At 37.2% G+C, this 13430-nt stretch overlaps 2 protein-coding genes across 4 annotated transcripts in view; both read right to left on the reverse strand.

Moving 5' to 3' along the window:
• LOC109399520 (uncharacterized) overlaps positions 1–13430 on the reverse strand; it is a 384950-nt gene that overhangs the window by 175260 nt on the left and 196260 nt on the right. The window lies entirely within an intron of this gene.
• Positions 6508–10384, reverse strand: LOC115269776 (protein sneaky). Its single transcript, XM_062848864.1, has 3 exons — positions 10051–10384; positions 9247–9991; positions 6508–9013 (listed from the first exon to the last, which is right to left on the reverse strand). Exons 1-3 carry the CDS (start codon positions 10289–10291, stop codon positions 7942–7944), a joined length of 2058 nt encoding a protein of 685 aa, XP_062704848.1. The 5' UTR covers positions 10292–10384; the 3' UTR covers positions 6508–7941.

Consider the following 13430-nt stretch of genomic DNA (forward strand, 5'->3'; position numbering starts at 1 on the left):
ATACCCAATTATGGGACGAATTTATTGTGCAGTGAACGGTTGCATTAGCGTGAAAGATGAGGTTTCATCTTTATCATTCTATAAAATTTTTGCTGGCGACAGGTAATTAAATTCCCATTCTTTCGAAGTAATAATCTCTGCTGTGTCATTTTATATACATCGGGAGCCAATTATCCTAAATACAGAGGGCTTTATATTCTATAACACAACCTTTTATTCTAGGGCCGTGAGAGGACGGGCTGAGTTCTGCGATAACCCATATTTAACAAAGTATAGCGTTATTTGCTCCAAGCATTTTCAAGAATGTGATTTTCACAACCCTAAAAATAAATCACAAGGGTACGTATACATAATGTGCACTAATGCAAAGGCTTCAAAATTTAGTACGTAAAATTGATGATTTCAGCTTGTATCTGTTTGCTCGTCCATCAATAAAAACAAGCGAGATTCCGAAAAAAGAGGATCCAGAAGTACCTATCGATCAGGACGAAGATATGCCTCTTGCTTATTCCGATTCCGCCATGAATGATGTGGTTACTGATATGGACGTTGCATGTAACATTGAACTGGGATTTGCTCCAATTGATGACACTGTGCCACTTTCCAACAAAAAATGCAAGAAATCAAGACCGTTGAATGACCATGATTATTTCTGTAGTGTTGATGATATCACCGAAATGATGAAAGAGCTTGTTTTGAAAGAGGAAGAAAATATAACGTTGAAACAGAAGCTTAAATCCAAGCAAAAGGAAACTTCAAAATTGAAGATGAAAATACGATCACTAAAAGCTGAAGTAAAACAGTTAAAATCACGTTTGCAAGCTTGTTCCACGGGTCTGATAGATCCTGTTTTATTAGAACTGCAGCAGAATAAAACAAGAAAACTGCGCGGTGCAAGGTACTCCGATAAAATGAAAAATATGGCAATTATTTTACACTACTGCTCAGGAAAAGCCTACAAACAAATGCGAAAATATTTTGCTCTGCCCTCAATTAATACCATAAAAAAGTGGCTTTCCAGATTGGATGTAAAAGAAGGTTTCTCCACAGTTATTCTAAAATTGTTGAAGCTTAAGGCAGCTGCGTTACCACGAGATGAACGAGTTGTCACCATATTCTTAGATGAGATGTCTGTGTCGCAACGCATTACTTATGTGGCAAATGCCAAGACAGATTATTTTACTGGATTCCCTACGAAGGTAAGTAATTTGAAATTTGATGTTAAAGAAGCCAAGAAAAATCATCTTATTTACGTTTTTACGTTTTTATGTTAAAGGTTGGAAGACAGAACATTGATATCAATAAACGAGCAAATTCGGCGCTAACGTTCATGGTGAAATCAATGAAATCTGGCTTTAAGCAAGCCATTGGATATTTTTTTAATAATTCTTCATCCAACTCAAGCCGAATCCAAACATTAGTAAAACAAGCCGTCAAACTTGTATCTGATACCGGTTTGATACCCAAACTTATTGTTTGTGATCAAAGCTCGGTAAACCGATCCCTTTTCAAATCGTTAAATATATCACCGGAGAAGCCATGGTTTGAGTACAAAATATCCAAAATTTTCTGCGCATTCGATGCCTGTCATTTAATCAAATCAAGCAGAAACAATCTGTTAAGGCATAATGCAATATTTGATGGTAGAATTTGTAAATTCGATCACATTGCTGAAACTTTATAACGAGGACATCAAAATCATTCCAAGATCAGTGCCAAAATTAACGTACAGTCACATAGACCTGGCACCATTCGCCGAGATGAGAGTTAACTTGGCCGCTCAAACATTAAGCGAGTCCGTGAGCGCAGGAATCAAGACGTTTGTTGAAACTGGAAGACTACCCAAAGAATGTTTGAATACAGCGAACTACTGTGAAAGATTCGACAAAATGTTTGATTGTGCAAACTCCAGCACTTTTAATGAGACAAAGGTATATTTTTTTAATATGATAAGTTATTTATTATAGCATTGTTTCTGGTAATAAACATAACTTACTTATCTCATCAGGAATTGAAAAGGCCAATCCAAGAACATTCAGCCCATTGGGAGTTTTTAAAACAAATGAAGCTTCAGTTGAAAAAATTACGATTTGTTTCAAAAGCTTGCGGATCTCTGAAAACGGTAACTGTCGTGATACCAAATAAAATTATTTCTATTTAAATACGTTTTCAGCAAGTTTTGAATCAAAGTTTTATAAATACATCATGTTTGTAGGAAAACGATCACCCAAGGCTACCAACTCAATCTCGGAAGCCGTATTTCATAGAAGGATGGATTTTGTACATATCCGCAATAGAAATGTTATGGAAAGAGCTACACACAAAATACGGATTTGCATTTCTACGGACCAGAAATCTGTCTCAAGACTGCTTGGAGCATTTTTTTTTTCGATCATTCGATGGAAGAACAGCAACAACAATCATCCAGATCCAAGCAAGTTTTCTTCGGCCTATAAATCGATCGTTGTGAATCAGCTCATTGCTCCGAAGAAACTTGGAAACGTCGAAGCAGATTTATCCAAATACTTTGTTAGCACTCCCGAAATGGCGGATATAAAGCTGATTTCAACCCCAAAGCCAAAACTCAAAACGACTAAGGCAAACTTTAAAGATGAGGATATAGATTTGAACCAAGCAAACAGCATATTTTACACAACAGGTTGGATAGGTTCAAAAATTTTGCATAAAGACTGTTTGGAAAGATGTTATTCGGATGTGGATCATGTAGGGTCAGGCCTTAAAATATTATTAAATAACAAAAAGTATAAGGATACATCACGTTTATGCGTTCCAGGGCTAAAATTGTACAAATTCTGTAAAAAAATTGTATTTATTTTTGAGAAAAATTTTGAAAAGTTTTTGAAACAGTCAACACATGCAGTGAAGAAAAAACTTTTGGATGTTTTGTTTTGGCCATACAAATCAGATAAATCAGAGGAACATATTGTATACGACATCCTATGCATTCCTTGTGCTAAAATGATCGCCAACAAGTATATCAATATGTTGATAAAAGCCAAATAACAAGTTTTGAACACGAATATGAAAGCTGCAGACAGGAAGAAACGCGCTAACAAAAAATCCAAAGTCACAGCGAAACGTCGAAAGCTTCATATTAATGGCTAAATATGTATATGTAGTTTGTTTTTCGTTTTAATCTTCTTTTTTGTAATTTTTAAACTTTTTCTAGTTTTTCACTATGTTTTATTTCAAGTTATGTTATAGATTTTTGTTTTGTTTAGTTATGTTTTAGCACTGTTAGACTTTTTTAATTATAAGCTGAATAAATTTGTATTTCCTCATTGAAAAAAAAGCGTTTCAAAATGGAATGTACACGTATGGGTCAGTCCATAAACTACGTAGACTCTAGGAGTGATGAGGACTGGTCAGAGTCTACGGTCCATCCAAATTGTGTATAGACGGAAGTCTACAACGAAGGAGGGGTCAAAACTGAGTGTACGCAGTTTATGGACATCGCTTGTTCATTTGCCTTTATTAAGAGCATTGTGACGTTCCCTGATGTTTTTATATGTCTTTCAGATACTTTTCAATTCAGATTATTTGAAGATTAGGAAATTCTCGAAATCGTTCCATTTAACTATAAAAAATAACTTTTTGGTGGAATTCAAAAACTTATGAAGGAGTTCTCAAAACGATTCTTTGAAAGATTTCTAGGAATTCTGAAACAATTCCCTCTTCAATATTAGTACAAAGCAATCCAAGCTCCAATATTCTTCCAGAAATCTTCCAGAAAGCACTTTTGCGATTTCTTCCTCCAGAAATTAACCCAACATTCACAAGGATTTCATGAAGCATTCAATAACAAACTTCTACAAAATAAACTACCATAAATTCTTCCAAGTTATTCAGATACCGAAATAGTAATAAGTTCTTCCGAATATGCCATCAAAATTTCCAAAAGATACAAGTTTTCTTGAGAAAACTGTAGACTATGAAAAATCGTCTACAAAGAAAATTTATTCTAAAAACACTGGAGATGCTATGACGTAAATTTAGACAGCACTCGTTCGTTCATTCAACAACACAAAATGGAACAGGAGTCTTTATTGCCTGCATGATGATATGCATTCCACTAGATAAACCAGAAGATCAACCCTTTTGCCAAATCTGACATGTCAGAACGACACGAAAAAAAAAATAATAATAACTTGTATCCGCACAACACCAATGCTACCTTGATTGATTTTCTCGCAAAAGTTTGATTTTCCACCATTAGGTAGCGTTAAGCTCACTAAAGTTCGTTCGCCTGGGGATAGTATGTAGAAATGAGAAGTGGGTTATCTTGTACTTTAAAATCTTTGTAAGTAAGTAAGTAAGTAAGTAAGTAAGTAAGTAAGTAAGTAAGTAAGTAAGTAAGTAAGTAAGTAAGTAAGTAAGTAAGTAAGTAAGTAAGTAAGTAAGTAAGTAAGTAAGTAAGTAAGTAAGTAAGTAAGTAAGTAAGTAAGTAAGTAAGTAAGTAAGTAAGTAAGTAAGTAAGTAAGTAAGTAAGTAAGTAAGTAAGTAAGTAAGTAAGTAAGTAAGTAAGTAAGTAAGTAAGTAAGTAAGTAAGTAAGTAAGTAAGTAAGTAAGTAAGTAAGTAAGTAAGTAAGTAAGTAAGTAAGTAAGTAAGTAAGTAAGTAAGTAAGTAAGTAAGTAAGTAAGTAAGTAAGTAAGTAAGTAAGTAAGTAAGTAAGTAAGTAAGTAAGTAAGTAAGTAAGTAAGTAAGTAAGTAAGTAAGTAAGTAAGTAAGTAAGTAAGTAAGTAAGTAAGTAAGTAAGTAAGTAAGTAAGTAAGTAAGTAAGTAAGTAAGTAAGTAAGTAAGTAAGTAAGTAAGTAAGTAAGTAAGTAAGTAAGTAAGTAAGTAAGTAAGTAAGTAAGTAAGTAAGTAAGTAAGTAAGTAAGTAAGTAAGTAAGTAAGTAAGTAAGTAAGTAAGTAAGTAAGTAAGTAAGTAAGTAAGTAAGTAAGTAAGTAAGTAAGTAAGTAAGTAAGTAAGTAAGTAAGTAAGTAAGTAAGTAAGTAAGTAAGTAAGTAAGTAAGTAAGTAAGTAAGTAAGTAAGTAAGTAAGTAAGTAAGTAAGTAAGTAAGTAAGTAAGTAAGTAAGTAAGTAAGTAAGTAAGTAAGTAAGTAAGTAAGTAAGTAAGTAAGTAAGTAAGTAAGTAAGTAAGTAAGTAAGTAAGTAAGTAAGTAAGTAAGTAAGTAAGTAAGTAAGTAAGTAAGTAAGTAAGTAAGTAAGTAAGTAAGTAAGTAAGTAAGTAAGTAAGTAAGTAAGTAAGTAAGTAAGTAAGTAAGTAAGTAAGTAAGTAAGTAAGTAAGTAAGTAAGTAAGTAAGTAAGTAAGTAAGTAAGTAAGTAAGTAAGTAAGTAAGTAAGTAAGTAAGTAAGTAAGTAAGTAAGTAAGTAAGTAAGTAAGTAAGTAAGTAAGTAAGTAAGTAAGTAAGTAAGTAAGTAAGTAAGTAAGTAAGTAAGTAAGTAAGTAAGTAAGTAAGTAAGTAAGTAAGTAAGTAAGTAAGTAAGTAAGTAAGTAAGTAAGTAAGTAAGTAAGTAAGTAAGTAAGTAAGTAAGTAAGTAAGTAAGTAAGTAAGTAAGTAAGTAAGTAAGTAAGTAAGTAAGTAAGTAAGTAAGTAAGTAAGTAAGTAAGTAAGTAAGTAAGTAAGTAAGTAAGTAAGTAAGTAAGTAAGTAAGTAAGTAAGTAAGTAAGTAAGTAAGTAAGTAAGTAAGTAAGTAAGTAAGTAAGTAAGTCAGTAAGTAAGTGATACCTCGTAATCCCTATACGTCAAACGTCATTTGACCCGTAAAAAATAACTGCTAAACAAATGCTTATGAATACTGAAAGTTTGTTGATATTCATGGCAATAATAGACGATCCAATCACAGATAACCTTCGCAAATACAGTGGAACCTCTATGAGTCGATGTTCCTTGACTCGATATCGACTCATAGAGGTAAATTTTTTCATACTGACATACACTAAAACCTCCATTTAGGTAATGAGTCGGGACTGCCTAAATAGAATTTTTACCTAAATGGATTCATTACCTAAATGGATTCAGTTTATTACCTAAATGGATTACAAGGTTGCAAAGAAGTTCAACAAGGGAGAGTTACTAGGAGATTTAAACGAGATCATGCGGAGTTTCAGATGGCTTTCAATGAGTTTCAGGAGGGGGTGGGTTTCAGGAGGGGAGGGGCTTCAAGGGCGTTTTCGGGGGTTTTGGAGGGTCTTAGATCAGAATTGACATTCAAATGACTAGCTGGGCATGAAACACGAAAAACCTTGTGAAAAACCCCAGGGTGTTTAGGGGGCAACATTGCACTCCCCCTCCCCCCATACCCACCCCCTAACACTTCACTACTTCTTCCCCATAAACCAGTCTTATACCTAATCTTAAGTACTCCAACTGATTTGAACACATTCAAATTCCATTTAGGTAACGTTACCTAAATGGAGGGACCTAAATAGATTTTACCTAAATGGATCCTACCTAAATGGAGGTTTGAGTGTAGTAGTTTACGCAACAAGGTGCAGAATGACGATTTTTACAGAACGAGTCGTACATTTATCCAACGAGGCTTGCCGAGTTGGATAATTACGACGAGTGCTGTAAAAATCGAGTTCTGCACCGAGTTGCGTACAACGTTTTTTGCAAGTTCATAAATTACCACTTGAACAAAATTTTTCATCAAACTGCATACTGATGCCCATAGCCATGCTTAAGAAAATCTGATCATAGCAGGTTATACTGTGCAGTTGTCACAATTTTTCAAAATTGCATCCAGAAAGCATCAAGAAGTTGATCAAAACTGAAAACAGTGATGTAATGGTTCATTACGCAACGCAAATCAGTGCTGTAATGAACCATTACAATACTGTTAATTTGGTGTGGGAGAGTAGGCCTTTTCCTGTCAGATTTGCGTGAGGTAAAACAGCCTATTACGATGAGAAATTGCAAAAAATAATTTCTAGGTTACTATGATGGTCCCTCCAAAATGCCTCCAAAAGGATTTCTGTTCCACTACTCGATATTTCCATGAGTCGATGGTCCCTTCTCACATATACCTTTACAGACTTTTACAGACTGTGTAGAATGCCTAAATCACGGCTAGTTCACCTCGGCTCGTCTCGCGTAAAAGGTAGTAAAAATCAATTACCCTAGAAAATGTGCAATTTGTTTATCCCCCGGGGTGGACGCGCTTTGCGTATGCACATATTGAGAGCCATCAGATCTAATGAAACCAATTCTCACACTCTAATGATTCATTTGGAATGCAGTAAACTATCTCCAATCGGGTCAGGAGTGCGTATTTTTTTTTATAGGAATTATACCCTTGCTTTCTGGCAAAAGAATGTGGTACTGGTTGAAATGCAATAAAATTGATGGCAAATAGAAAGTGTAGGGAAATATATGTAGCCACGTTTATGACACAGACATCAAATGAATCGAACTTCTATGACATGAAACCGAGTCTTTTGCTGTAGGAATCTTTATGACCCACTGATCATAAAATGAGCAAACCTTACTATCAATTTCTTAATATGTTCTTAATAATCTGATTCGCGAGTGTGATTGATGCCGCACGCATTCATTACGTGTTGATAGCAAGTCAATGAAATAGCAATTAAATCGACAAAACTCGATATTTTTGTATCGTATAGTAGGGTCAAATTGATCAATCGAGGACTAAATCATAATTTCATCCTGGTTTTCATACTTCTAAACGTAGTCACAGCATATAATAGCATGAATACCTGCTCAAATCGTGAAAGGAATTCAAAACTGCAAAGATGAGTACATCATTGTCATAGCAACTTTCACTTCTATCTACAAGAACATACACCCACTCATCTTTACACATGAGCGTTATAAATGGTCGAGAGGTCGAGAGTGGAAATGGCAGTCACTAAACAGTCGCGCGACTTTTTGAACTTAAAAAAACTTTATTTCAATAATTTAAACTATCTAATGTACAGTCATGATTCAGGATCGACTCATTCTCGCAGGCTAAACATTTTCGGTTTACATCTTGCCAGCATTCTTCACAGTACACTAAAAAGCAGTTATAGCTTTGACACTCGTTCAATGTACCAGTGCCTTTGAAGCTGCATATGCTGCACGCTTTTCTGTTGATAATTCTAATCCAACCACAGCACGTTGGAAAGTAAAACATTAAACGGTCCAAAAACTTCAATCTTGAGCCGTATTTTATCTCACGGATGTGCTCTCTTAGTCGTTCTATTAGCGATTGTTGCAACTGCTTTCTTCTTTTGAGCATGCGGTTATACAGGTACAGAATTCGCTGCTTTTCGCGTTTCGGATAGAACCACGCGCAAATCAAGCGTTTCAGTCGATTTATGTAAGCCTCATTGAGTATCAGAACTGCAACTCCCAGTAGAAGTAAGTAGATTTTCACTAAGCTCCACGTTGACAACTTGGAAGGCCGAGGCAAGCATTCTTCGTTTGTGGTTAGGAGATCCAGTTTAACTTGCGTTTTGAATCCTTCTACTGATCTCCTCACCATCATTGCGATGACTCCTGTTCCGGTGACGGTCACATTGACGTCGTGATGTCCTTCCTGTTTGAATTCGACTTTTGAATGTCGGGATACAATATCCAGTGTTTCGAAAAAGAGGGCATCAAGCAGAATGAAAATGGCAGCTGAGATTCCTTGAAGGAGGAGCGTCATTAGCTGTACGATGATTTTTCTAAGTTCCAGCCGTGTGCAAGCAGTTGATTCCAGGTCAACTAAGTTAGGGCGTTCAATTCGTCGCAAGGGCAAGATGTGCATTTTTCCATATCGCGCTCTTCGTTGATCCACATGTGTGAAGTAATCAGTAATGTAATGATTCTCAAAGTCAAACTTCTTTAGATAGTTCTGATGAAACGACAAAGCGTTTAGAGTAACCCTTAGAATCATAAATGCAAAAATCTTTTCCAGAATATATACAATTATATCAAATGATTCTTTCTTGCGTTCAAATTCTCTTTTAATTTCTTTACTTGTTTCCTTAGCCGTCCTGAAAAATCAAATTGATGCAATGCCTTGGAATATACTCAATGAAGCGTTAACTTGCAATGTTTAACAAAAGTGCACAACTACTTCAGATACTTGGAAAATTAAAAACGAGTCGAGAGACAAAGTGTTAAAATAGCGATAGCGTTGTCAATAGGTTCAAAGTTGACTAAACTCTAGAAAAAAAAATCGTGCGAAAAAGATTCGGGATATGCTATTGATTAAAATATAACTCACAAATATCCTTCATGCTGCTCCATGTCAACAAATTCATACTGAATATTAACATCTTTCAAATCTCCTACCAATTGCTCTCTTTCAGTTTTAAGCTGACCGTAATCTTGTCCGAATTCCGAATCAACAACGCCATCTGGTGAGCATATTTCGTCCTGATCCCCAAACATTTTACTAGCACCGCACATCATGTCCAGCTTCATGGGCCAACAAAGCAAAAAGTTCACCAATATCGGAAGCTTATCATGGCAATCATCGTAAACTTTCTGGAATGTTTGCTCACATCGGGCCACGCCTTTGCGCAACTGAGTTTCACAACGTTTCTTTAGCTTGTCCACGTAATGCTGTCGATACCGTTCATAATCCGGATTTGCTCCCCGTTCTTGGCGGAAATTGGAAACATTATCAAAACCTTCGATTTCTTTCTCGATCGGTTCAATAATATCCACTATTACGACAAATTCATCTTTGACCTGTTCTAGGTTGTCTCTACTTCCTAGCAGTGCATTCTGGAACGGTTTAGTCATCAATTCGAATCGAGTTTTGCTCAGATTGTACGTCAACACTGCGGAACACGTGAACACCCGTACTACCTCCCGAGCGTTCAAGCTTATGTTGTTGATAGGTCCTGTAAGAATGCAAGTCAGTACGATGGCTTTCAGCATACCTCGACCAGCTTTTCCTAGGAATCCAGTTAAGCACAGACAGCTGTAGCAACGAATTTGGACAGAAAGAGCACAGCCATAACCTAGGACGTAAACAGTTAATATAAGCTATGGAAAGGCATGAATATGTCACAATATTTACCAAGAATCAAACAGATCACCAGGCCTACGGAAAATTCGAAATCAAAAGACAATCCGAGCTTCGAGAGAACAAACCTCCAAAAGAGGCCACCCAACAGTAAACCGTAAAAATAGAGCAAAGTACTACGAATGACTTCGTTGGTGGGTGAAGTCTCGTCTGATCGGCACAGATTGACGCATCCAGGGAATCGCCGTTGACAGCATTGTGTAAACTTGTAAAAATATATTTTTAAGAACTTCATCTTTCCTTTTGACAGAAAACTGTTGTGCCTCACTTTTAGAAATGCAGATTGCTGAGATTTCTTTCCAATGTGATTCCCATTTTGAGATTTGTAGGATTTTCATATAAATACCATGCAGTGATGCAGTTGACCTTTTACCAACTAGTTATCAATAGGGCACTGCATTGTTTTGATTTTGTATGGGATTTTGAAGTTTTTTGGCCTTGTTGTTTACAAAATTTCTGTAAGAGTGAAAGAGAAGGAGAGAATTTCATGCAGAACCCTATTGAATGCGGGTCTAGATGCGGGTCGATGCCCGGCTGCTAAGTTCTAAAATAATTAGTTCATCTTTCTTTTACAATACTCGCCAGGCCAGGGCTTGTTCGAAATGCAAATCAATTTAAGTGCTTATAACCTAATCCACCAAATTAGTAAAAAGGCTGAAACCAAAGAATAAAAATGGAAAGAATGCCCTCTCTTACCTTTTTCTATGTAAACGTCAAGCGACAAGATAAGTGGCGCTCTCTAAGCGTATCAAGGTGGAAGCTCTCTGTAACAGTGTTCGTGATTTGTCATAAGAGAAGGTGGTGTGCGTATGTTTTGGTATCCGCATACAATCAGTAACGCACACTACCCCATGAAACATTCATCCGCAGATAGCGCTGCGGTAGTGTCCCCCCGAGCATCAGCGGAGTGGGCATTCTTGATATTCTTATTCTTTGCTGAAACTCAATGCATCTCAGCCGCGGTGCTGTTTGAGGAACACATCTTGATCTTTTCGTAGTATGAAGCATTTTGTATGCATTAACATCAATGCCACTGACACCATACTTACCTTACCGATCAGGTTAAGGCCGGGGTGGCCTCTGCTGTACCTACATAGTAACCGTCTCTATTCCACTCGATCCATGGCTGTTTGTCTCTAGTTCCGCACTCTGCGTAGGGTCGGCAGATCGTCCTCCACTTGGTCGACCCACCTAGCTCGCTGCGCTCCACGTCTTCTTGTACCGGTCGGATGACTCTCAAGAACCATTTTAGTCGGGATGCTATCCGACATCCTGATGACTTGACCCGCCCACCGTAGCCTCCCGATTTTCGCGGTATGGTTTCGCTCGTGGTTCATTCGTCTTTTCCAAGTCCCGTCTTCCATCTGCACTCCGCCGTAGATGGTATGCAACACCTTCCGTTCCAAAACTCCAAGGGCGCCTTGGTCCTCTGCACGTAGGATCCATGTTTCATGCCCATAGAGGACGAGACCGGTCGTTTTGTAGATAGTTAACTTCGTGTTACGGCGAACTTTATTCGATCGTAGAGTTCTGCGGGGTCCAAAGTAAGCACGATTTCCTGCCACAATGCGCCTCTGAATTTCTCTGCTGGTGTCGTTTTCGTTGTCGGTCACCAGTGAGCCCAAGTACACGAATTCTTCAACCGCCTCGTTTTCATCACCGTCGATATATATTTGGGGTGACGGGCGCGATGGTTCTTCCCTAGAGCCCTTTGCCATCATGTACTTTGTCTTCGACACATTAATGACTAATCCGAACAAGCAAGCACGAAAGACCATCACCTTGCCGTAACCCTCTGCGAGATTCGAAGGGACTCGAAAGTGTCCCTGATACTCGAACTACGCACCAAGCTATGCACATCACTCGATCCATCGTCGCCTTGATCAATCGCATCAGATTATCCGGGAATCCGTATTCGTGCATAATCTGTTATAGCTGTTCTCGATCGATTGTATCATACGCCGATTTAAAATCGATGAACAAGTGATGTGTGGGCACGTTGTATTCGCGGCATTTCTGCAACACCTGGCGGATGGCGAACATCTGCACCGTTGTAGTGCGCTCACCCATAAATCCAGCCTGATATTGCCCCACGAACTCTCTTCCAATCGGTGGTAGACGGCGGCATAAAATTTGAGAGAGTATCTTGTAGGTAGCGCTCAGTAGTGTGCCATTGACACCAAGAAACATCTTAAATACGATCTGAAGTGGGAGCCAACGAAATTTTCTTTAGAACTACGTCTGGTCGACTCGGAAGAATGAAAGCTGCCCCAAGTAACCATTTTGATTTTATCGAAGCTTTTTAGCGCTTCAAAAACCCTAACAATTATGCATACCGGCTTAGGATTTCGGGTTGTATCATAGTTTTATCGTATCCCCGATACAACCTTCTAAATAAAACCACCTTCTGACTTGTCAAATTCTTGTTTTGTTTATTTTTCACTATCAATGTTCGATCATCAGTATAAATTATGCTTGGTTATTTATCCAGCCATCAATTGGAAAGATGCCAATCTGGAATTCAGGTTTGTTTTCCTATTTAATACGTGGAGACATGCCACGGGGAATTTTTGGTGAATGTGACTCTGATAATGACAAAAAATAAGTGCGTTACACAAACTGTGCATTAATTGGAAGTTAAATGCAGTTCTTTAACATAGCGGAATTTCAAAGACAAAATGTAATTTTTCTGAACATAAAATGACGGAAACGTGTTGAATCGTTAAGTTTGATCTAAAGCTGTTCGTGAAATCATAAAATTGAGTAATGATTTTCAGTATTTACATAAATTACTCCGGGTAGGCGACACGTTTTTTTCTGATAAAACTCTGTGTTCCTGATGATTTCTCCAATAGGGCAAAACCTCCTGAGGTGGTCATAACTGAGCTCATGATAGAACTAACGGTTTTATCACAGCATTTTTTGGTCTTTTGTTGGTTTTAAGCGTTGCCTCACATCGTTGGACATCGTCCTGTAGATGGGCAACATCGAGCCCGAAACCGGTCGACGAAAAGGTAAATGTTTAATTACTTTTTATGTTTGTAAGAACGATAAGTGTTGTGTCCGTGTCGCGCCGCGTCTTGCCTCACAGTTTTGTATATTTGTTTACAAAAAGAAATCTCTCCGACAACAACCACAAATGCAAGTTTTGTTGAAATGGTATATAATAAGTAATAAAACCAATTTATGACCACTAACGATATTTAAAGCAGAAGTTATATGATGTTTTATGGAATGCCAAAGGTGCAAAGTAAAAAAAAACTACCACATAAAACTAACATAGAACAACTCAAGGTATTTAAAAGGAAGGTAATCCAATATGCCAAACTGCTTAGTCCGCCATATTGGAATAGTATAAAGACAGCTGGCTAGTT

This window comes from Aedes albopictus, chromosome 2, assembly GCF_035046485.1.
Source record: "Aedes albopictus strain Foshan chromosome 2, AalbF5, whole genome shotgun sequence".
NCBI lineage: Eukaryota > Metazoa > Arthropoda > Insecta > Diptera > Culicidae > Aedes > Aedes albopictus.